This window comes from Molothrus ater, chromosome 3 (genome assembly GCF_012460135.2).
Source record: "Molothrus ater isolate BHLD 08-10-18 breed brown headed cowbird chromosome 3, BPBGC_Mater_1.1, whole genome shotgun sequence".
In the NCBI taxonomy this organism is placed as follows: domain Eukaryota; kingdom Metazoa; phylum Chordata; class Aves; order Passeriformes; family Icteridae; genus Molothrus; species Molothrus ater.
Genome location: NC_050480.2, coordinates 9,646,905 through 9,671,185, shown reverse-complemented (window position 1 = coordinate 9,671,185; position 24,281 = coordinate 9,646,905). Strand labels below are relative to the sequence as shown.

The 24,281-nt window shown below is 50.7% G+C and overlaps 1 protein-coding gene across 2 annotated transcripts; it reads left to right on the top strand.

Moving 5' to 3' along the window:
* The first annotated feature begins 495 nt into the window (after nucleotides 1-495).
* On the top strand, nucleotides 496-24,281 carry LOC118684795 (translation initiation factor IF-2-like). 2 transcript variants are annotated; one of them, XM_036379916.2, is made up of 2 exons: nucleotides 496-970; nucleotides 23,489-24,281. In XM_036379916.2, exons 1-2 carry the CDS (start codon nucleotides 527-529, stop codon nucleotides 23,591-23,593), a joined length of 549 nt encoding a protein of 182 aa, XP_036235809.1. In that variant the 5' UTR covers nucleotides 496-526; the 3' UTR covers nucleotides 23,594-24,281. The 2 variants fall into 2 exon arrangements, with proteins under 2 accessions (XP_036235809.1, XP_036235810.1); XM_036379917.2 differs by lacking the exon at nucleotides 23,489-24,281 and adding an exon at nucleotides 7,936-8,196.

Genomic DNA, 24,281 nt, shown 5'->3' with positions numbered 1-24,281 from the left:
ATACTTCCCCTCCTCATCCTCTGGCAGAAAAAGAAACTTGGGACCGAGTTCAACATTGCAACATCTTCTTTCAACAAAAGACCATGTCTTTTAGCAGCCTGCAACTGTCTCGACAGAGGATGAAAAGAGATGACATTACTGAAACTATTTTCCTTTTCTACCTGAAAATTAAAGGCTCCACTCCTGTGTGCTCTGGCACAACCATCAGGACAGGGAATTCTTCCCAGGGAAATGCCTCATCTCACCCAAGGAAGGAGAAAGCTGCAAGCCAACGCTTTTATTCATTTCTGTAGTGATTTATTCAGTTATTTCTTTCATAGGTACTTATTTCTTTGTTAATTTCTTTCGTTCCGCGGGACGCGCGGCGGCTCCTTCGCTGGGTTCGCGGAGTCAGCAGCAACAGCAGCAGCGCCTCTCTCGATCGATTTTCCGCTCGACTCTGCTCCATCTCCGTCCCCTTCTCCCTCTCACACCCTCTCCACTCCCGTGCCGTGCTGTGCCGTCCCGTCCGTGTTCTGCCTCTGCCATGCCGCGTCCCGCAATGCGCTCCTCGGCGGGGCCGCCTCCGCCGGGCCCTCTCCGTGCTGGCTGTGGCACCGCTGGAAGCGCCGCTGACTCTGGTGCTGGAGGAGCAGCGCCGGCTTTTGGCTCCGCCTGGTGCGGGCTCTGGCCTGGCCCCGGCCCCGAACGAAGCCCCTCCCGTGGTTCCGCCCGGCTCCCGCCCCGTCCCCGGCAGCGTCGCCGGTGCTGTCCCCGGTCTGAGCTTCGCCACTCGTCAGCTCGGCCGCCGGCCCCGGGGACGGCTCGGCAAGGAGCAGCGGCCGGAGCAGTCGGGTGCCCCGGGCAGAATGGCGAGAGCGCGGTGCCGCCCTCACGGGCGGAGAAGGCTCCCCTGGAGCAGCTCTGCCGGGAGGGCGGCGGCGGCTGCGGCAGCGTTTACTCCGGGACCCGGCTCGCCGACTGCGCCCCGGTAAGAGACGGGGCCCGGTCGGAGCGGGGCGAGCTCAGGCCGCCGCTGGCCTTGGCTCGCAGGTGGCCATCAAGCGAGTGTCCCGGAATCGCATCTCGGGGTGGGCGCGGCGCAGCACCGGCCCCGCTGAGGGCATCGCGGTCCCCCCGCAGCACAAGGGCACCCTTGTGCCCCTGGAACTGGCGCTGCAGTGGATGGTGTCGTGCCCTGGCTTCCGCGGCGTCGTGAAGCTCCTGGACTGGTTGTACAGCCATGCCCTTGGCACAGTTGTCTCTGATGCTATTTCCAGACTCCATCAGGTCCTGGGCAGCTGTGTGCTCTGGCATGGCTTTGTCCAGAGGGAAGGGATGGGGAGGTGGCCATGGGGAGAGCAGCCCAGAGCCCAGGCACACGATTGCCTTTGCAGCAGGGCCAGGACCTGCAGTTGTTTTGGGTTTGCCATGGGGTGCAGGAGGAGGCAGATGAGCAACAGCTTTGGTAGAGAGCATGTGCAATCCAAGGCTGGGGTACTTGATTTCAGCCTTGCAGAGAAAGGGCCCAAGGTGTCCCTGACAGGAACTGACCCTTTCAGTGAACTTTGAACAGGTCCTGATTTGACTCTTTAGCCGGGCCAGCAATGATGGGATACTAGGGGTGGGTGTGCATCTACTCCAGTGCCTCCAGCCCCATTCCTGGCCATGGCATGGGGGCCCTGGAGCAGCTTGGGCAGGCAGAGAGCTTGCAGAGAGCAGCAGGGCAGGGAGCTCTGCTGACTTCCCAAATGCCAGTGAGCCTGAGCTGATGGATGTGTGTGAGCTGGAGAGCAGCGAGCATGCCGAGAGCTGAGCAGCATCTGGGCTCAGAGGATGCTGGGGAACTGTAGGAGGGAAGGGCAGCAGCAGAAGAAATGAGGGCCTTGAGAAAAGCAGGTTTTGCCATCCTGCAGAATGGCTTTGTGGGGCCATGGCTGGAGATCAGCACTGGATGTGAGACACCTTAGGGGCAGGGAGAGGCCAGTGATCTACAGCCACTGCCATGCCATCCCAAAGGCCAGTGGGGGCAATGGCAACCCCAGAATATCTTGATGTTAATCATGTGGATGCCAGCTGGGAATGCAGCCACACTGGCAGAGGAGTGAGCATGAGGTGAGCACAGAATGCATCTAGGTAGAAAACTTTTGACTAGACAGGATCTTTTGGATCCATTTTCCCCCAAACATATCAATGGTAGCCCCGTTGTAATGCCAAGTAACAAAAAGCAGCATAAATGACGCAAAGAAAACATGGCAAAAGAGGAAGAGGTGGCCCAGTGAGGAGAGGACGTGGTGAGACACTGGCACATCGAGTGAGCTGCACTCCCATTACCTCGAGGCTAGCAGGTCCTGGTGTCACAATTTCCTTTGGTTTACTTAAATTTTATTTATTTATTTGTAACTAATTTTTTTAAAATAAAAAATAAATTTCTTAAAAATAAAATTTTTAAAAATCTTCAAAATAAAATAGATACAATTAAAATAATGTCATCAAAATCTAAATATACAATCAAAATACATTTATTCAAAACTATATATAATGACTAAAAATAATAAAAATAATGACTAAAAATAATAAAAATAATGACTAAAAATAATGACTGCAAATAATCGCAAATAATTGCAAATAATTTATTTATAAATGTTCATAAATAAATAACTACATCTAAATAACATATGTACAGATGTAACTGTGAAGCCTAAAACATAAATCCTGTTCTTGAAACACTCTTCGGTCAGTCGGCGGCCTCTTCCTGATCTTCGAGGAAAGACAGCTCTTCTGGGCTGGAGGCGAGGACTTGGTCGATAAGGGAACATGGAAACTACCAGACAAAACCTCTTAGCAAGAGGGTATCAAGTCAGGCCTGCAAAGTGGAGACACAAAATGGATCAGAGCCTGCAATGCAAACCTAAAGCATCTGAAGCTCTGTATTTCATGGGGCACATTTACTGGAAGCTTCTAAACACCTGCACAGGGAAACATGCTCCTGCAGGCAGCTACTTGAGGCAGGCCAGGGGAAAACCCTGAGCCACTTCCCCAGAGCTACCACAGGCACAGCCTGGCCTCTGGGCTGCCCTGGGACAGCAGGGAGCCCAGAGCCCTGTGCTCTCCAGGAATGCCTCAGCTACACAGGCACCCTCCTGCTCCTCTCCCTGCCCCACAGCTCAGCAGCCCTGCAGCTCCAGGGGCACTGGCAGCAGCACAGCTCCTTGCAAGGGGCACATGCAGGCCACAGCTGTTCCCTGCCAATGTGCACAGCCTCTCTGGGCTGACACAAGACCCTTCCTCCCAAAAAAAGGGGCCCAGCTCCCACCTCACCTTTTTGTGTGGCTGATCCAGGCTCCTGGGGCTCCTGGGCCAAGATCTCCATTCCCAAGGCCGGGGTGTGGTGGTTTGACAGGAAATGTGGTTTTTGGGATGCTGTGGTTGGGCCAATGGATGTTCACATTTTAAAATTGGCATCTAACCTGGCCATTAGGACATTGACACACCTCTGAGAACACAGGGTCAAAAGCAGAGCTCTCCCCTGGGAGGGTCTCTTGGGTGTCCGGCGGGAAAGAGTTCGGGTCTCTCCCCCGGCCCAGCTGCTGGCTGGGCAGGTGGAGGGGAAAAGCCATGTGGCCAGGAGAGGTAGGCCTGAGCCCGGGGGTGGAAGGGTGGAAGAGAGAGAGAGAGAGAGAGACACCAGGGAGCCATCAGGCAGCCCCCCCAGAGCCGGGGGAGAGACCCGAACTCTTTCCCGCCGGACACCCAAGAGACCCTCCCAGGGGAGAGCTCTGCTTTTGACCCCGTGTTCTCAGAGGCGTGTCCAATGTCCTAATGGCCAGGTTAGATACCAATATTAAAGCCTGAATATCCATTGGTGCAAACACAGCATCGCCAAAAACACATTTCCAGTAAAACCACCACACAGGGTCAGGCACATGAATATCCAAACTGAAGGGGTCCATGAGTTCCTTTGGCAACAGAGACATCCCAGGTCCTGTCTTGCACTGAGGGCTCTTTTTCTTCTTCACCTGGGTTCTTGCTGTAGGTTCAGAAGAAGCTGTCGACCAGGTAGAAGAGAAGAAGTGAGTTAATTAAACGCATGCCTTTTTAATCCGGCCCTTCTAATGGGTGAGGAATTCAAAGTGTATTTTAGTTACTGAAAAGATTGCTTGCTTTTTTATTTTTCATGAAACTAGCATCAGTTAAATTTCTCTCAACAATATGCAGCTGCCAAGCCAAGAGAGAAGGGCTCTACTACTTCATGTGCTGCCCGCTGCCTCCCCACTACTACACGATCACTTTCCTTCCAAACACTTGGGAATTCACAGTGCTCTCCAGAATCTGACACTGGCAAGGAAGTCATTGTTTTCAAAAGGAGTTTTCAAGGCCTTTGTTTCTGTAGTTCTCACTCAATTCTAGGTCGGGTGTTGCAGTTTTGGGGATTTTTTATATTACTCTTTACAACAAAGGAAGTTCTGGGACACAAACAATGGCACCACGTCTTAGATGCAAAAGCAGCTTTGCTTTCTCCACTAGATGTGCCCAGTATTCTGCGAGCCTGTATTTGTAGGGAGCAAAGTGCTCATGCCAGAGTTCCACTTGTGCTCTACTTACTTCTTCCAGGGGTTCATTCTCTGCTTTCTTTTCAGCAGAGACACCCAAACCCAAATAAACACGACCTATCTCAAAACAATTCTGATCTTGGCTAATACTGACAATTCAAAATGTCCTTAAAGGAAACAGCTGATCGCCAGTCATTCTCAAATACTCCCCAAAAGAGCTCGTTAGAACAAGGAGAACTAATTCTTTACATGGCCTCACAGAGGATAAAATCATGTGGCGGCCAAGCACTATGAGAGGAAAACCTGTCTCAAAAGTGGATTCTTTCACCCTGCAGAATGCTTGGGTCAGTAACAAAAGGAAAACAGGAAAAGAATAATGACATAAGTAATTTCTAGTCAAGAAATAATCCAGGAAAAATGTCACCTTACTGAGTAATACTTCTCTCTAGCTGCATTCAGCATTCCAGCTGCATACCAGCAATGAAGGAGTCAATGCAAAGGGGCCATACCCAGGATTTGGCAGAACTAATCCTAAGCCATGGAACCAGGGGATCTGATCCCTTTCTCTGCATCAGCAGAATTAGTTCTCCAAGTCTCATCTCTCCTATCATTACATACCCAGAGATGCCAAAGGAACAACAACAGCATCAATGAGGCTTCCAACTTGAAAGCATTGCCTGACCCAGATGCACCAGACCCAGCATTTTGTCTGGCATAATTCCACTTGTCAGGGATCAGGCAAGGTAGGGACAGGCACAAGGCATCTCCTGTCCCAGCCTCAGCCTGCAACACTGACACAGGCAGAGACAGCCAGGGAAGAGATTTGTCATTGTAACCCTGCCATAGGTGGCTTTGGGACTGTGCTGTCAGAGGATGACAAACTCACACCCTGCCTCGGCTGCATCCCTTCGCAAGTCTCCCTCTCCTTCATTGGAAAAGTCAAAAGGACTTTCTGTCATAGGAGGTTTCCCTGTTTCCGACAGTGTCTAACCAGGCAATGTCCATACATCTCCTTCATATGTCAAAGCATTCAGCTCAGAAACTACACCAAGGAAAGCTATTGTCCTTCAACAGCAGGAGGAAGGAGTGGGAACATTTCTCATTTCCTGCTAAATGCCTTCCTTTTCTAGTCTCATTTTGACACTAGAAAGGATGCAGGGAGATATAAGGCATGTGCAGGATGGAGAGGAATGTTTCCTTTCCCTGCACAGCATTACCAGGATCCCAAGGCAGCACTCCAGCTCCTGCCACTCACCACTTCACACTGGAGGAATTTTCACTGCAACACCAGAGAACACTGCCAGGGACTGGGCTCTGGGAGAGTCCACTGAGCCCAGCAAGGAATTGAAATTAATTTAAAAAAAAAATAAACAATGAGTTTTAACCAAACTTTTCAAATATCACCTCAGAGTCAAGATTCCAATGGTCATTTTAGGACAGACGCCCTCTGGACCTACCTGCGTGTTCCGAGGGCTTCTCTTGTCTTCGGCTGCAGGGCCTTAGCCTGGAGAAAATGGAGGACAAAAGAACATATGAGGAGGTAGAAAGAGAAGGGAGGGAAGGGGCGTACAATGAAAGGAGGAAACCCCACTTAGCATGGTCACTCTGATGAAGGAGGAAATGTAACACAAAGTCAAAAGGATGCAAAGCTGAATAATTGTCCTTAAGCTTTCAGTGGCTGCAATCACACAGAGCTGGCCAAGCTCTGGCTGACAGAAAAGCCAAGTCCAGCAGGGGACCCATCCTGAGGTGCTTTGAAGCCCTGCCTCCTCTTCCCCACCACCACCTCTGCTCTTGGGGCATTGCTGTTGGCTTTGACATTGGGCTGGATCATCAGAGATGGGCAAAATGCTGAACACACAGAGGTTTGCCTGAATACATGGGACAGCTGACTGTGCAAAATGACCACAGGAGATGGGAAGAGTGAGGTGAACAGCACTGGAGCAGCAGACACCTTGGCTTACCTCATCTCCCCGGACTCCTGGAAATCTCGTTGAGGAGAGCTTGGCAAAGACCCCGCAGCACTTCCAACAAGGAGACTGCCTGCCTTGCATATTGGGGGGATCAAAGGCAGACCAAATGATGCCTTCTTCATTTCCCCATCACTCGTATATGGCAAGGAGGTCTGGAAAGAGTAGAAAAAAGTAAAATACGGCTCAGATCAAGCATTCAGCCATGCTCACATTCATGCCTCAGGACCTTTACATAGGCCCCCAACACGGACCTGGCAGGAAAGGACAAGCCAAAGCGATGGAGCTGATTGGCACACGATGGGCAATGGAAAGGGAACCGGTGAGGGACAGACCATTTCCCACATTTGACACCTCTCCCCTCCTGCTCTCTTCCTGTGCAAGTGTGGCTGCATTCCCAGCTGCCATTGACATCAAGATGTTCTGGGGTGCCAGTGCCCCCACTGGCCTTTGGGATGGCATGGCAGTGGCTGTAGATCACTGGCCTCTCCCTGCCCCTAAGGTGTCTCACAGCCACTGCTGATCTCCAGCCATGGCCCCACAAAGCCATTCTGCAGGATGGCAAAACCTGCTTTTCTCAAGGCCCTCATTTCTTCTGCTGCTGCCCTTCCCTCCTACAGTTCCCCAGCAGCCTTTGAGCCCAGATGCTGCTGAGCTCCCGGCATGCTCACTGCTCTCCAGCTCCCACACATCCATCAGCTCAGGCTCACTGGCATTTGGGAAGCTCAGTAGAGCTCCCTGCCCTGCTGCTCTCTGCAAGCTCTCTGCCTGCCCAAGCTACTCCAGGGCCCCCATGCCTTGGCCAGGAATGGGGCTGGAGCCACTGGGCATAGATGCACACCCACCCCTAGTATCCCATCATTTCTGGCCTGGCTAAAGAGCCAAATCAGGACCTATTCAAAGTTCACTGAAAGGGTTCAGTTCCTGTCAGGGACACCTTGGGCCCTTTCTCTGCAAGGCTGAAATCACGTAGCCACGCCTTGGATTGCACATTCTCTCTACCAAAGCTGTCGCTCATCTGCCTCCTCCTGCACCCCATGGCAAACCCAAAACAACAGCAGGTCCTGGCCCTGCTGCAAAGGCAATCGTGTGCCTGGGCTCTGGGCTGCTCTCCCCATGGCTACCTCCCATCCCTTCCCTCTAGACAAAGCCATGCCAGAGCACACAGCTGCCCAGGAGCCGATGGACCTGGAAATAGCATCCGAGACAGCTGTGCCAAGGGCATGGCTGTACAACTCACAAGCTGAGACAACCTGACTTGGCAGGTTCCTGCAAACACCTTTTTCCATTCAAAGAAGACACAGCTGACACAGAAAACACCACCAAGACACACAGGTGCTTCATAGATATATGTAGGTTACTAAATGGAGAAGGACTACTTTTCAAGATTGGACAACTTGTGCTGCTCTGACTGCTTGTTGGTGTTTTCTCAGCCATAACACAGAGGAGAAACCACAACAGAGCCCAGAAACCATTCTGAGACCTCTCCTGGTATTGATGCTGAGAACATGAAATCTGCCCTGCACACCCATTGCAAAGACAGCCTGAAGCACAGTGTCCAGCTGAGCTGTTCCTTGGCTCAGCTCCTTCCCTGCGCTCACAGCACAGGAAAAGGTCTCCAAGTTCCCCTACCGCAAATAAACTGAAAATCTACCACACAGGACTTAGCTTGGTCTCCTTACCTTACATCCGTTTCCCTCGGAACACTGCTCCTGGCTGCTTCTTCTGATATCTTTGTACCCAGGACTAGTTTTCCTTTTCTCATCATCTCCATCATACATTGAGGTTGGCTTGATTGGAGACCTCTCTCGGATTGGGGCTTGGAGGGAAGGTGTGAAGAGGACGTGCCTGGGGAAAATTCTTGGCAATAGTGGAGCCTGTCAGACCTGCAAAGTTCAGACACAAAATGTAACAGAGTCCACAAAGTAAATCTAAAGTACATTAATCTCCATATTTCATGGGACAGATTCTTTGGAAGCTTCTAAACAGCCGCACAGGGAAACATGCTCCTGGAGGCAGCTACTTGAATCAGGCCAGGGGAAAACCCTGAGCCACTTCCCCAGAGCTACCACAGGCACAGCCTGGCCTCTGGGCTGCCCTGAGACAGCAGGGAGAGCCAAATCTGGACCTGTTCAAACTTCAGTGAAAGGGTCAGTTCCTTCCAGGGAAAAGGCCTCAGAGCTCTGCTGGCAGCACATAAACTGAAAATTTACCACACAGGACTGAGATTGGCCTCCATACCTTACTTCCTTTTTCCTCTGAATTGAGCTCCTGTTTCTTTCTGCTCTCCTCCTCACAGCCACAGCAATGTCAGGTTTCCCACTCTCCTGCTCTCCATGGCACGTCTTCCCTGGGATGGTTGAAGGAGAGCTCATCTGCATGGGAAGCAATGGCTTGGAGGCAAGGAGCATGGAGGGACTTGCCAGGGAAAAACTCTTAGCAAGAGGGTAGCCAGCCAGGCCTGCAAAGTGGAGACACAAAACAGATCAGAGCCTGCAATGCAAACCTAAAGCTCCATATTTCATGGGACATATTCCTTGGAAATTTCTAAACAGCTGCAAAGGGAAACATGCTCCTGCTGGCAGCACCTTGAAGCAGGCCAGGGGAAAACCCTGAGCCACTTCCCCAGAGCTACCACAGGCACAGCCTGGCCTCTGGGCTGCCCTGGGACAGCAGGGAGCCCAGAGCCCTGTGCTCTCCAGGAATGCCTCAGCTGCACAGGCACCCTCCTGCTCCTCTCCCTGCCCCACAGCTCAGCAGCCCTGCAGCTCCAGGGGCACTGGCAGCAGCACAGCTCCTTGCAGGGGGCACATGCAGGCCACAGCTGTTCCCTGCCAATGTGCACAGCCTCTCTGGGCTGACACAAGACCCTTCCTCCCAACAGAGAGCAACCCAGCTCCCACCTCACCTTTTTGTGAGGCTGATCCAGGCTCCTGGGGCTCCTGGGCCAAGGCCGCCTGAGCTGGCTGGGAGCCCAGACCTCCATTCCCAAGGCCAGGTTCAGGCACATGAAAATCCAAACTGAAGGGATCCATGAGTTCCTTTGGGAACAGAGGCATCCCAGGTCCTGTCTTGCACTGAGGGCTCTTTTTCTTCTTCGCCTGGGTTCTTGCTGTAGGTTCAGAAGAAGCTGTCGACCAGGTACAAGAGAAGAAGTGAGTTAATTAAACTCATGCCTTTTTAATCCGGCCCTTCTAATGGGTGAGGAATTCAAAGTGTATTTTAGTTACTGAAAAGATTGCTTGCTTTTTTATTTTTCATGAAACTAGCATCAGTTAAATTTCTCTCAACAATATGCAGCTGCCAAGCCAAGAGAGAAGGGCTCTACTACTTCATGTGCTGCCCGCTGCCTCCCCACTACTACACGATCACTTTCCTTCCAAACACTTGGGAATTCACAGTGCTCTCCAGAATCTGACACTGGCAAGGAAGTCATTGTTTTCAAAAGGAGTTTTCAAGGCCTTTGTTTCTGTAGTTCTCACTCAATTCTAGGTCGGGTGTTGCAGTTTTGGGGATTTTTTTATATTACTCTTTACAACAAAGGAAGTTCTGGGACACAAACAATGGCACCACGTCTTAGATGCAAAAGCAGCTTTGCTTTCTCCACTAGATGTGCCCAGTATTCTGCGAGCCTGTATTTGTAGGGAGCAAAGTGCTCATGCCAATGTTCCACTTGTGCTCTACTTACTTCTTCCAGGGGTTCATTCTCTGCTTTCTTTTCAGCAGAGACACCCAAACACAAGTAAACACGACCTATCTCAAAACAATTCTAATCTTGGCTAATACTGACAATTCAAAATGTCCTTAAAGGAAACAGCTGATCGCCAGTCATTCTCAAATACTCCCCAAAAGAGCTCCGTAGAACAAGGAGAACTAATTCTTCACATGGCCTCACAGGGGATAAAATCATGTGGCAGCCAAGCACTATGAGAGGAAAACCTGTCTCAAAAGTGGATTCTTTCACCCTGCAGAATGCTTGGGTCAGTAACAAAAGGAAAACAGGAAAAGAATAATGACATAAGTAATTTCTAGTCAAGAAATAATCCAGGAAAAATGTCACCTTACTGAGTAATACTTCTCTCTAGCTGCATTCAGCATTCCAGCTGCATACCAGCAATGAAGGAGTCAATCCAAAGGGGCCATACCCAGGATTTGGCAGAACTAATCCTAAGCCATGGAACCAGGGGATCTGATCCCTTTCTCTGCATCAGCAGAATTAGTTCTCCAAGTCTCATCTCTCCTATCATTACATACCCAGAGATGCCAAAGCAACAACAACAGCATCAATGAGGCTTCCAACTTGAAAGCATTGCCTGACCCAGATGCACCAGACCCAGCATTTTGTCTGGCATAATTCCACTTGTCAGGGATCAGGCAAGGTAGGGACAGGCACAAGGCATCTCCTGTCCCAGCCTCAGCCTGCAACACTGACACAGGCAGAGACAGCCAGGGAAGAGATTTGTCATTGTAACCCTGCCATAGGTGGCTTTGGGACTGTGCTGTCAGAGGATGACAAACTCACACCCTGCCTCGGCTGCATCCCTTCGCAAGTCTCCCTCTCCTTCATTGGAAAAGTCAAAAGGACTTTCTGTCATAGGAGGTTTCCCTGTTTCCGACAGTGTCTAACCAGGCAATGTCCATACATCTCCTTCATATGTCAAAGCATTCAGCTCAGAAACTACACCAAGGAAAGCTATTGTCCTTCAACAGCAGGAGGAAGGAGTGGGAACATTTCTCATTTCCTGCTAAATGCCTTCCTTTTCTAGTCTCATTTTGACACTAGAAAGGATGCAGGGAGATATAAGGCATGTGCAGGATGGAGAGGAATGTTTCCTTTCCCTGCACAGCATTACCAGGATCCCAAGGCAGCACTCCAGCTCCTGCCACTCACCACTTCACACTGGAGGAATTTTCACTGCAACACCAGAGAACACTGCCAGGGACTGGGCTCTGGGAGAGTCCACTGAGCCCAGCAAGGAATTGAAATTAATTTAAAAAAAAAATAAACAATGAGTTTTAACCAAACTTTTCAAATGTCACCTCAGAGTCAAGATTCCAATGGTCATTTTAGGACAGACGCCCTCTGGACCTACCTGCGTGTTCCGAGGGCTTCTCTTGTCTTCGGCTGCAGGGCCTTAGCCTGGAGAAAATGGAGGACAAAAGAACATATGAGGAGGTAGAAAGAGAAGGGAGGGAAGGGGCGTACAATGAAAGGAGGAAACCCCACTTAGCATGGTCACTCTGATGAAGGAGGAAATGTAACACAAAGTCAAAAGGATGCAAAGCTGAATAATTGTCCTTAAGCTTTCAGTGGCTGCAATCACACAGAGCTGGCCAAGCTCTGGCTGACAGAAAAGCCAAGTCCAGCAGGGGACCCATCCTGAGGTGCTTTGAAGCCCTGCCTCCTCTTCCCCACCACCACCTCTGCTCTTGGGGCATTGCTGTTGGCTTTGACATTGGGCTGGATCATCAGAGATGGGCAAAATGCTGAACACACAGAGGTTTGCCTGAATACATGGGACAGCTGACTGTGCAAAATGACCACAGGAGATGGGAAGAGTGAGGTGAACAGCACTGGAGCAGCAGACACCTTGGCTTACCTCATCTCCCCGGACTCCTGGAAATCTCGTTGAGGAGAGCTTGGCAAAGACCCCGCAGCACTTCCAACAGGGAGACTGCCTGCCTTGCATATTGGGGGGATCAAAGGCAGTCCAAATGATGCCTTCTTCATTTCCCCATCACTGGTATATGGCAAGGAGGTCTGGAAAGAGTAGAAAAAAGTAAAATACGGCTCAGATCAAGCATTCAGCCATGCTCACATTCATGCCTCAGGACCTTTACATACGCCCCCAACACGGACCTGGCAGGAAAGGACAAGCCAAAGCGATGGAGCTGATTGGCACACGATGGGCAATGGAAAGGGAACCGGTGAGGGACAGACCATTTCCCACATTTGACACCTCTCCCCTCCTGCTCTCTTCCTGTGCAAGTGTGGCTGCATTCCCAGCTGGCATTGACATCAAGATGTTCTGGGGTGCCAGTGCCCCCACTGGCCATTGGGATGGCATGGCAGTGGCTGTAGATCACTGGCCTCTCCCTGCCCCTAAGGTGTCTCACAGCCACTGCTGATCTCCAGCCATGGCCCCACAAAGCCATTCTGCAGGATGGCAAAACCTGCTTTTCTCAAGGCCCTCATTTCTTCTGCTGCTGCCCTTCCCTCCTACAGTTCCCCAGCAGCCTTTGAGCCCAGATGCTGCTGAGCTCCCGGCATGCTCACTGCTCTCCAGCTCCCACACATCCATCAGCTCAGGCTCACTGGCATTTGGGAAGCTCAGTAGAGCTCCCTGCCCTGCTGCTCTCTGCAAGCTTTCTGCCTGCCCAAGCTACTCCAGGGCCCCCATGCCTTGGCCAGGAATGGGGCTGGAGCCACTGGCATAGATGCACACCCACCCCTAGTATCCCATCATTTCTGGCCTGGCTAAAGAGCCAAATCAGGACCTATTCAAAGTTCACTGAAAGGGTTCAGTTCCTGTCAGGGACACCTTGGGCCCTTTCTCTGCAAGGCTGAAATCACGTAGCCAAGCCTTGGATTGCACATTCTCTCTACCAAAGCTGTCGCTCATCTGCCTCCTCCTGCACCCCATGGCAAACCCAAAACAACAGCAGGTCCTGGCCCTGCTGCAAAGGCAATCGTGTGCCTGGGCTCTGGGCTGCTCTCCCCATGGCTACCTCCCATCCCTTCCCTCTAGACAAAGCCATGCCAGAGCACACAGCTGCCCAGGAGCCGATGGACCTGGAAATAGCATCCGAGACAGCTGTGCCAAGGGCATGGCTGTACAACTCACAAGCTGAGACAACCTGACTTGGCAGGTTCCTGCAAACACCTTTTTCCATTCAAAGAAGACACAGCTGACACAGAAAACACCACCAAGACACACAGGTGCTTCATAGATATATGTAGGTTACTAAATGGAGAAGGACTACTTTTCAAGATTGGACAACTTGTGCTGCTCTGACTGCTTGTTGGTGTTTTCTCAGCCATAACACAGAGGAGAAACCACAACAGAGCCCAGAAACCATTCTGAGACCTCTCCTGGTATTGATGCTGAGAACATGAAATCTGCCCTGCACACCCATTGCAAAGACAGCCTGAAGCACAGTGTCCAGCTGAGCTGTTCCTTGGCTCAGCTCCTTCCCTGCGCTCACAGCACAGGAAAAGGTCTCCAAGTTCCCCTACCGCAAATAAACTGAAAATCTACCACACAGGACTTAGCTTGGTCTCCTTACCTTACATCCGTTTCCCTCGGAACACTGCTCCTGGCTGCTTCTTCTGATATCTTTGTACCCAGGACTAGTTTTCCTTTTCTCATCATCTCCATCATACATTGAGGTTGGCTTGATTGGAGACCTCTCTCGGATTGGGGCTTGGAGGGAAGGTGTGAAGAGGACGTGCCTGGGGAAAATTCTTGGCAATAGTGGAGCCTGTCAGACCTGCAAAGTTCAGACACAAAATGTAACAGAGTCCACAAAGTAAATCTAAAGTACATTAATCTCCATATTTCATGGGACAGATTCTTTGGAAGCTTCTAAACAGCCGCACAGGGAAACATGCTCCTGGAGGCAGCTACTTGAATCAGGCCAGGGGAAAACCCTGAGCCACTTCCCCAGAGCTACCACAGGCACAGCCTGGCCTCTGGGCTGCCCTGAGACAGCAGGGAGAGCCAAATCTGGACCTGTTCAAACTTCAGTGAAAGGGTCAGTTCCTTCCAGGGAAAAGGCCTCAGAGCTCTGCTGGCAGCACATAAACTGAAAATTTACCACACAGGACTGAGATTGGCCTCCATACCTTACTTCCTTTTTCCTCTGAATTGAGCTCCTGTTTCTTTCTGCTCTCCTCCTCACAGCCACAGCAATGTCAGGTTTCCCACTCTCCTGCTCTCCATGGCACGTCTTCCCTGGGATGGTTGAAGGAGAGCTCATCTGCATGGGAAGCAATGGCTTGGAGGCAAGGAGCATGGAGGGACTTGCCAGGGAAAAACTCTTAGCAAGAGGGTAGCCAGCCAGGCCTGCAAAGTGGAGACACAAAACAGATCAGGGCCTGCAATGCAAACCTAAAGCTCCATATTTCATGGGACATATTCCTTGGAAATTTCTAAACAGCTGCAAAGGGAAACATGCTCCTGCTGGCAGCACCTTGAAGCAGGCCAGGGGAAAACCCTGAGCCACTTCCCCAGAGCTACCACAGGCACAGCCTGGCCTCTGGGCTGCCCTGGGACAGCAGGGAGCCCAGAGCCCTGTGCTCTCCAGGAATGCCTCAGCTGCACAGGCACGCTCCTGCTCCTCTCCCTGCCCCACAGCTCAGCAGCCCTGCAGCTCCAGGGGCACTGGCAGCAGCACAGCTCCTTGCAGGGGGCACATGCAGGCCACAGCTGTTCCCTGCCAATGTGCACAGCCTCTCTGGGCTGACACAAGACCCTTCCTCCCAACAGAGAGCAACCCAGCTCCCACCTCACCTTTTTGTGAGGCTGATCCGGGCTCCTGGGGCTCCTGGGCCAAGGCCGCCTGAGCTGGCTGGGAGCCCAGACCTCCATTCCCAAGGCCAGGGTCAGGCACATGAAAATCCAAACTGAAGGGATCCATGAGTTCCTTTGGGAACAGAGGCATCCCAGGTCCTGTCTTGCACTGAGGGCTCTTTTTCTTCTTCGCCTGGGTTCTTGCTGTAGGTTCAGAAGAAGCTGTCGACCAGGTACAAGAGAAGAAGTGAGTTAATTAAACACATGCCTTTTTAATCCGGCCCTTCTAATGGGTGAGGAATTCAAAGTGTATTTTAGTTACTGAAAAGATTGCTTGCTTTTTTATTTTTCATGAAACTAGCATCAGTTAAATTTCTCTCAACAATATGCAGCTGCCAAGCCAAGAGAGAAGGGCTCTACTACTTCATGTGCTGCCCGCTGCCTCCCCACTACTACACGATCACTTTCCTTCCAAACACTTGGGAATTCACAGTGCTCTCCAGAATCTGACACTGGCAAGGAAGTCATTGTTTTCAAAAGGAGTTTTCAAGGCCTTTGTTTCTGTAGTTCTCACTCAATTCTAGGTCGGGTGTTGCAGTTTTGGGGATTTTTTATATTACTCTTTACAACAAAGGAAGTTCTGGGACACAAACAATGGCACCACGTCTTAGATGCAAAAGCAGCTTTGCTTTCTCCACTAGATGTGCCCAGTATTCTGTGAGCCTGTATTTGTAGGGAGCAAAGTGCTCATGCCAAAGTTCCACTTGTGCTCTACTTACTTCTTCCAGGGGTTCATTCTCTGCTTTCTTTTCAGCAGAGACACCCAAACACAAATAAACACGACCTATCTCAAAACAATTCTAATCTTGGCTAATACTGACAATTCAAAATGTCCTTAAAGGAAACAGCTGATCGCCAGTCATTCTCAAATACTCCCCAAAAGAGCTCCGTAGAACAAGGAGAACTAATTCTTCACATGGCCTCACAGGGGATAAAATCATGTGGCAGCCAAGCACTATGAGAGGAAAACCTGTCTCAAAAGTGGATTCTTTCACCCTGCAGAATGCTTGGGTCAGTAACAAAAGGAAAACAGGAAAAGAATAATGACATAAGTAATTTCTAGTCAAGAAATAATCCAGGAAAAATGTCACCTTACTGAGTAATACTTCTCTCTAGCTGCATTCAGCATTCCAGCTGCATAGCAGCAATGAAGGAGTCAATGCAAAGGGGCCATACCCAGGATTTGGCAGAACTAATCCTAAGCCATGGAACCAGGGGATCTGATCCCTTTCTCTGCATCAGCAGAATTAGTTCTCCAAGTCTCATCTCTCCTATCATTACACACCCAGAGGGGCCAAAGGAACAACAACAGTGTCAATGAAGTTTTCAACTTGAAAGCATTGCCTGACCCAGATGCACCAGACCCAGCATTTTGTCTGGCACAATTCCACTTGTCAGGGATCAGGCAAGGCAGGGACAGGCACAAGGCATCTCCTGCCCCAGCCTCAGCCTGCAACACTGACACAGGCAGAGACAGCCAGGGAAGAGATTTGTCACTGTGACCCTGCCAGAGGTGGCTTTGGGACTGTGCTGTCAGAGGATGACAAAATCACACCCTGCCTTGGCTACATCCCTTTGCAAGTCTCCCTCTCCTTCATTGGAAAAGTCAAAAGGACTTTCTATCATAGGAGGTTTCCCTATTCCTCCCAGTGCATAACCAGGCAATGTCCATCAATCTCCTTCATATGTCAAAGCATTCACCTCAGAAACTACACCAAGGAAAGCTATTGTCCTACAAAAGCAGAAGGAAGGAGTGGGAACATTTCTCATTTCCTGCTAAATGCCTTCCTTTTCTAGTCTCATTTTGACACTAGAAAGGATGCAGGGAGATATAAGGCATGTGCAGGATGGAGAGGAATGTTTCCTTTCCCTGCACAGCATTACCAGGATCCCAAGGGAGCACTCCAGCTCCTGCCACTCAACACTTCACACTGGAGGAACTTTCACTGCACCACCAGAGAACACTGCCAGGGACTGGGCTCTGGGAGAGTCCACTGAGCCCAGCAAGGAATTGAAATTAATTAAAAAAAATAAATTTCAAACAATGAGTTTTAACCAAACTTTTCAAATGTCACCTCAGAGTCAAGATTCCAATGGTCATTTTAGGACAGACGCCCTCTGGACCTACCTGCGTGTTCCGAGGGCTTCTCTTGTCTTCGGCTGCAGGGCCTTAGCCTGGAGAAAATGGAGGACAAAAGAACATATGAGGAGGTAGAAAGAGAAGGGAGGGAATGGGCGTACAATGAAAGGAGGAAACCCCACTTAGCATGGTCACTCTGATGAAGGAGGAAATGTAACACAAAGTCAAAAGGATGCAAAGCTGAATAATTGTCCTTAAGCTTTCAGTGGCTGCAATCACACAGAGCTGGCCAAGCTCTGGCTGACAGAAAAGCCAAGTCCAGCAGGGGACCCATCCTGAGGTGCTTTGAAGCCCTGCCTCCTCTTCCCCACCACCACCTCTGCTCTTGGGGCATTGCTGTTGGCTTTGACATTGGGCTGGATCATCAGAGATGGGCAAAATGCTGAACACACAGAGGTTTGCCTGAATACATGGGACAGCTGACTGTGCAAAATGACCACAGGAGATGGGAAGAGTGAGGTGAACAGCACTGGAGCAGCAGACACCTTGGCTTACCTCATCTCCCCGGACTCCTGGAAATCTCGTTGAGGAGAGCTTGGCAAAGACCCCGCAGCACTTCCAACAAGGAGACTGCCTGCCTTGCATATTGGGGGGATCAAAGGCAGACCAAATGATGCCTTCTTCATTTCCCCATCACTGCGCTATGGCAAGGAGGTCTGGAAAGAGTAGAAAAAATTAAAATACGGCTCAGATCAAGCATCCAGCCATGCTCACATTCATGCCTCAGGACCTTTACATAGGCCCCCAACACGGACCTGGCAGGAAAGGACAAGCCAAAGCGATGGAGCTGATTGGCACACGATGGGCAATGGAAAGGGAACTGGTGAGGGACAGACCATTTCCCACATTTGACACCTCTCCCCTCCTGCTCTCTTCCTGTGCAAGTGTGGCTGCATTCCCAGCTGCCATTGACATCAAGATGTTCTGGGGTGCCACTGCCCCCACTGGCCTTTGGGATGGCATGGCAGTGGCTTTAGATCACTGGCCTCTCCCTGCCCCTAAGCTGTCTCACAGCCACTGCTGATCTCCAGCCATGGCCCCACAAAGCCATTCTGCAGGATGGCAAAACCTGCTTTTCTCAAGGCCCTCGTTTCTTCTGCTGCTGCCCTTCCCTCCTACAGTTCCCCAGCAGCCTTTGAGCCCAGATGCTGCTGAGCTCCCGGCATGCTCACTGCTCTCCAGCTCCCACACATCCATCAGCTCAGGCTCACTGGCATTTGGGAAGTTCAGCAGAGCTCCCTGCCCTGCTGCTCTCTGCAAGCTCTCTGCCTGCCCAAGCTGCTCCAGGGCCCCCATGCCATGGCCAGGAATGGGGCTGGAGCCACTGGGCATAGATGCACACCCACCCCTAGTATCCCATCATTTCTGGCCTGGCTAAAGAGCCAAATCAGGACCTATTCAAAGTTCACTGAAAGGGTTCAGTTCCTGTCAGGGATACCTTGGGCCCTTTCTCTGCAAGGCTGAAATCACGTAGCCAAACCTTGGATTGCACATTCTCTCTACCAAAGCTGTCGCTCATCTGCCTCCTCCTGCACCCCACGGCAAACCCAAAACAACAGCAGGTCCTGGCCCTGCTGCAAAGGCAATCGTGTGCCTGGGCTCTGGGCTGCTCTCCCCATGGCCACCTCCCAGCCCTTCCCTCTGGACAAAGCCATGCCAGAGCACACAGCTGCCCAGGAGCCGATGGACCTGGAAATAGCATCCGAGACAGCTGTGCCAAGGGCATGGCTGTACAACTCACAAGCTGAGACAACCTGACTTGGCAGGTTCCTGCAAACACCTTTTTCCATTCAAAGAAGACACAGCTGACACAGAAAACACCACCAAGACACACAGGTGCTTCATAGATATATGTAGGTTACTAAATGGAGAAGGACTACTTTTCAAGATTGGACAACTTGTGCTGCTCTGACTGCTTGTTGGTGTTTTCTCAGCCATAACACAGAGGAGAAACCACAACAGAGCCCAGAAACCATTCTGAGACCTCTCCTGGTATTGATGCTGAGAACATGAAATCTGCCCTGCACACCCACTGCAAAGACAGCCTGAAGCACAGTGTCCAGCTGAGCTGTTCCTTGGCTCAGCTCCTTCCCTGCGCTCACAGCACAGGAAAAAGTCTCCAAGTTCTGCCTACAGCAAATAAACTGAAAATTTACCACACAGGACTTAGCTTGGTCTCCTTACCTTACATCCGTTTCCCTCGGAACACTGCTCCTGGCTGCTTCTTCTGATATCTTTGAACCCAGGTCTAGTTTTCCTTTTCTCATCATCGCCGTCATACATTGAGGTTGGCTTGATTGGAGACCTCTCTCGGATTGGACATAAGGGCTGGGAGGGAAGGTGTGAAGAGGATGTGCCTGGGGAAGATTCTTGGCAATAGTGGAGCCTGTCAGACCTGCAAAGTGCAGACACAAAATGTAACAGAGTCCACAAAGTAAATCTAAAGTACATTAATCTCCATATTTCATGGGACAGATTCTTTGGAAGCTTCTAAACAGCTGCAGAGGGAAACATGCTCCTGCTGGCAGCTACTTGAATCAGGCCAGGGGAAAACCCTGAGCCACTTCCCCAGAGCTACCACAGGCATAGCCTGGCCTCTGGGCTGCCCTGGGACAGCAGGGAGCCCAGAGCCCTGTGCTCTCCAGGAACACCTCAGCTGCACAGGCACCCTCCTGCTCCTCTCCCTGCCCCACAGCTCAGCAGCCCTACAGCTCCAGGGGCACTGCCAGCAGCACAGCTCCTTGCAGGGGGCACATGCAGGCCACAGCTGTTCCCTGCCAATGTGCACAGCCTCTCTGGGCTGCCACAAGACCCTTCCTCCCAACAGAGAGCAGCCCAGATCCCACCTCACCTTTTTGTGAGGCTGATCCGGGCTCCTGGGCCAAGGCCCCCTGAGCTGGCCGGGAGCCCAGACCTCCATTCCCAAGGCCGGTGTCAGGCACATGAATATCCAAACTGAAGGGGTCCATGAGTTCCCTTGGGAACAGAGACATCCCAGGTCCTGTCTTGCACTGAGGGCTCTTTTTCTTCTTCGCCTGGGTTCTTGCTGTAGGTTCAGAAGAAGCTGTCGACCAGGTACAAGAGAAGAAGTGAGTTAATTAAACGCATGCCTTTTTAATCTGGCCCTTCTAATGAGTGAGGAATTCAAAGTGTATTTTAGCAATTGAAAAGATTGCTTGCTTTTTTATTTTTCATGAAACGAGCATGAGTTAAATTTCTCTCAACAATATGGAGCTGCCAAGCCAAGAGAGAAGGGCTCTACTACTTCATGTGCCGCCCGTTGCCTCCCCACTACTACAGGATCATGTTCCTTCCAAACACTTTGGAATTCACAGCACTGTCCAGAATCTGACACTGGCAAGGAAGTCATTGTTTTCAAAAGGAGTTTTCAAGGCCTTTGTTCAGGAAAATGCTGAACACCAGAGGCTTTCCTAAATATATGGGATACTGTGCAAAATGACCACAGGAGATGGGAAGAGTGAGGTGAACAGCACACTGGAGCAGCAGACACCTTGGCTTACCTCATCTCCTCAGACTCCTGCAAATCCAGCTGGGGAGAGCTTGGCAGAGACCCCGCAGCACTTCCAACAGGGAGACTGCCTGCCTTGCATATTGGGGGGATCAAAGGCAGTCGAAATGATGCCTTCTTCATTTCCCCACCACTGGGATATGGCAAGGAGGTCTGGAAATAGTAGAACACAGTAAGTAAAATACGGCTCAGATCAAGCATCCAGCCTTGCTCACATTCATGCCTCAAGACCTTTACATACGCCCCCAACTGGGACCTGGCAGGAAAGGACAAGCCAAAGCGATGGAGCTGATTGGCACAGGATGGGCAATGGAAAGGGAACTGGTGAGGGACAGACCATTTCCCACATTTGACACCTCTCCCCTCCTGCTCTCTCCTGTGCAAGTGTGGCTGCATTCCCAGCTGGCATTGACATCAAGATGTTCTGGGTTGCCACTGCCTCCACTGGCCTTTGGGATGGTATGGCAGTGGCTTTAGATCACTGGCCTCTCCCTGCCTTTAAGGTGTCTCACAACCACTGCTGATCTCCAGCCATGGCCCCACAAAGCCATTCTGCAGGATGCCAAAATCTGCTTTTCTCAAGGCCCTCATTTCTTCTGCTGCTGCCCTTCCCTCCTACAGTTCCCCAGCATCCTTTGAGCCCAGATGCTGCTGATGTCTCGGCATGCCGGCTGCTCTCCTGTCAGACATCGGCCCTGCTCACTGCTTACCTCTGTGTGAGTCTGATCCATGCTTGGTCTTCACCTTGCCCTCAGTCTGGAGTTCCTTCAGGCCCCCCATGCCATGACTAGGACGGGCGATGGAGAGAGTGGGGGCAGATGCACACCCTTCCTTAGTGTTTTGTCATTTTTGTCCCAGTAAGATGTCCCATCCGGAGGTCTCCAACCCAGCACTTTGTCAGCTTTCTGGAGAACTTCAAACCCTCACCAGCCCAAAAGGCTGGAGAGGTTTTCCTGCACATGTGGAGGCTTGCTCTCAGCACACTTAATCAGCTGGGTGCCCATCACCTCGCAGAGGGCACAGGCAAGCTTGGTGACCACAGCGCAGACGTTGGCGCTTCGCACAGGCAGCGCCTTCTTCTCCAGGCAGCACCAGAGCACGGGCAGGGCGTAGCGCTGCACCACTTCAGGGCTCCTGGCATGGACCCATTCCACCAGCACTGCCGGGACAGAGACACAGCTCCTTACCCACCAGCCTCAACGCAAACAAGGATCCACCTCTGCTTTTGCTTCTGGCAAGCCTCTCTGGCCAACATCAGTGAAATAGCACACTGATCATCCTTGAAACAGAACCACCAACCCCTCAGGACTAATTTCTCCAACCAGAGCCTTGTACCTGTGGCAGACTTTGTACCTTTACTAAATCATTTCACTATTTATTTCTGCATGAACAATTAATAAAACGTCAAATTGCCTTTTATTTCCATTAACAAGTAGTCTAAATCCACACGGAAGATTTAGAAATGTACCCTAGGAGAGGCAATTGAGAGATTTCTAATAAAAGGAATGATTCCATTTTTGTAACTTTGATGTCAAGGGCCAGAGGTCTCATCTGGCTCTTCCCTTTGCTCCTTGGCACACAGCAAAGGGCAGTATTAGAACACACTCCAAAACTCCAGCCCACCAGAGACGGGTGCATCTTGACAGCTGGATGAGAAACATCAGTGCCTAGCTGGTGTCTTTGGCAGAATGCTTTTGTGGCTGCCAACAAAGAGCTCTTTCACACCTCAGGGTGTCTTAGAGAATCACCCAGACCCCATTGCCCTGGCATTTGGCCATCTCCACATTTTAATGGCATTTCCCCTCTCAATGTTAATGGCATTTTTCTTACAATGTGCACTGAAATAGGGGCATAGAGAGAAAGGCTACACAGGGGACTGAAATTTAGCCAGAACATGAGTGTTTTCTCACATTGTCTCTGGAATTTTCTCTCTGCTCATTTTATGAACTCAACTTATCAAACACAAACAAAAATTTACTACCAACAGGCTCCTTGCATGGCTGATTTGGCTGAGAGATCAAAACCTGAAATGCTCTGGAGACCAGTCTTATTTTCTGATCAGGCAAAATGTTATGTAGTAGCTATTTATTATTCTGTGGTGGAAGAGACGTCATTTTCTCTATGCTATTAATCCACCAGCAGTCATCAACATTCAAACAGCTCCTGAAAGTACCCAAAACCAATTCTGCTAAGCAGGAAAAGGGTTATGGCACCCATTTGAAAATGGCACTTCATTTGAGTTTAAATGCAATCAAAGACATTGGTCACTATGGAACTTGAGAAGAGCCCCAGTGAGAGCTCAGCCCCGAGGCCGAGCGCTGCCCCCATCTCAGATGCTGCACAGCTCTGCAGCAGCCAGGGAAAGCCTGCCAAATACACCTGCCTTGGCTATTGGGCACGAGGGACAAGCTCAGCACCTCCTGATGTGGAGGAGCTACTCTGCTGCCTGTTCACAGGCATTCCCTGTCAATTCTCCCTCAGAGACCTCTTGGCTTAGAAGGGGAGGCCATACCTGTGATACGCTCCGTGACATCCAGCAGAGCTTCGCCACTCAGTTGGCTCCATTGGTGGCAGAGCTCTTTCATCAGTGACACTTCATCTACAAGTGAAACACACGTTTCTGCTCACTCTTCTGAGGGCATAGGAGAAAGCACAGTGCGGAGGGAAAGGGCAGGGGCAACCCCATTTTGTACAATAAAGTCAATTTCTGATGATTTTTGAATTATTTTCTTCTTTCCTTCCAGCCTTCTTGGCAGGGTTTAAAATTCCAAAAGAAAAGCTCTCCTTTCACATTTGTAAATCCAAAGTTGTCTGCTGGACCAGGAGCTATGTTAACACATTTCACATAAGGGACCTCAAGAGTCCAGTCACATGGAAGCAGTGCAATGGTTTTGCACGCCAGAGCAAAAAGGAAGAAGCCCATACTTGGGACACAGAAAGGCACTGAGTCAGGCAGTCCTTGACTTCAAAGAGCAGCTGAGGTGGAGAAAGTGGAAACTGCCCCTGAAGACCTTCTTCTTCAACACTCCATTTTTCAGGCTTATTCCCCCAGTGTGTCATTTTCAGAGCTGACATAAATCTGTGTGGCAAAGGAATTTTCAGCAGCCCTTGCCTAGGCAGGTATTTGCTGTTGCCATCTTGCCCCATCCAAAACAACAAGTGGAACAAATCATCATTGACAGCTGGACTTGGATCAGTTTGTTCTAAAGAAATGAACTCGGTCAATCATAAGTTTCCCGTTGGAAAAAGAAGACAAAGGAGAAAGGTGGGAATAGGCAGCTGATGCCAATAATGTAGAGCCTTCCAGGTGGCTGCTCTGCAGAAGCTCTGATGGGCTGGTGTCCCTTCATGCCAACAGCAAAGCTGTTCATTTGGGAAGTCAGATGGGGCCCAAGCAAATTCCAAAACCCCTTTGCCTCTGAACTGTAGCAAAGCTGGAGTCCAGGACTTGCTCTTCAGACCAGCGGCACAGAGCCAAGGGAGCCTGAGACTGTTGGGAAATGCTGCTGCACATTCCAGCCTGTTGGGGATGGTGCA

What these genes read in the sequence shown, in the direction of transcription:
- LOC118684795 (XM_036379916.2), top strand. Translation starts at nt 527, where the DNA reads ATGCCGCGTCCCGCAATGCGCTCCTCGGCGGGGCCGCCTCCGCCGGGC. An exon ending in GGCTCGCCGACTGCGCCCCG is followed by an intron (nt 971 to 23,488) that starts GTAAGAGACGGG and finishes CTTTCCTTCCAG; the next exon opens with CCTTCTTGGCAGGGTTTAAA.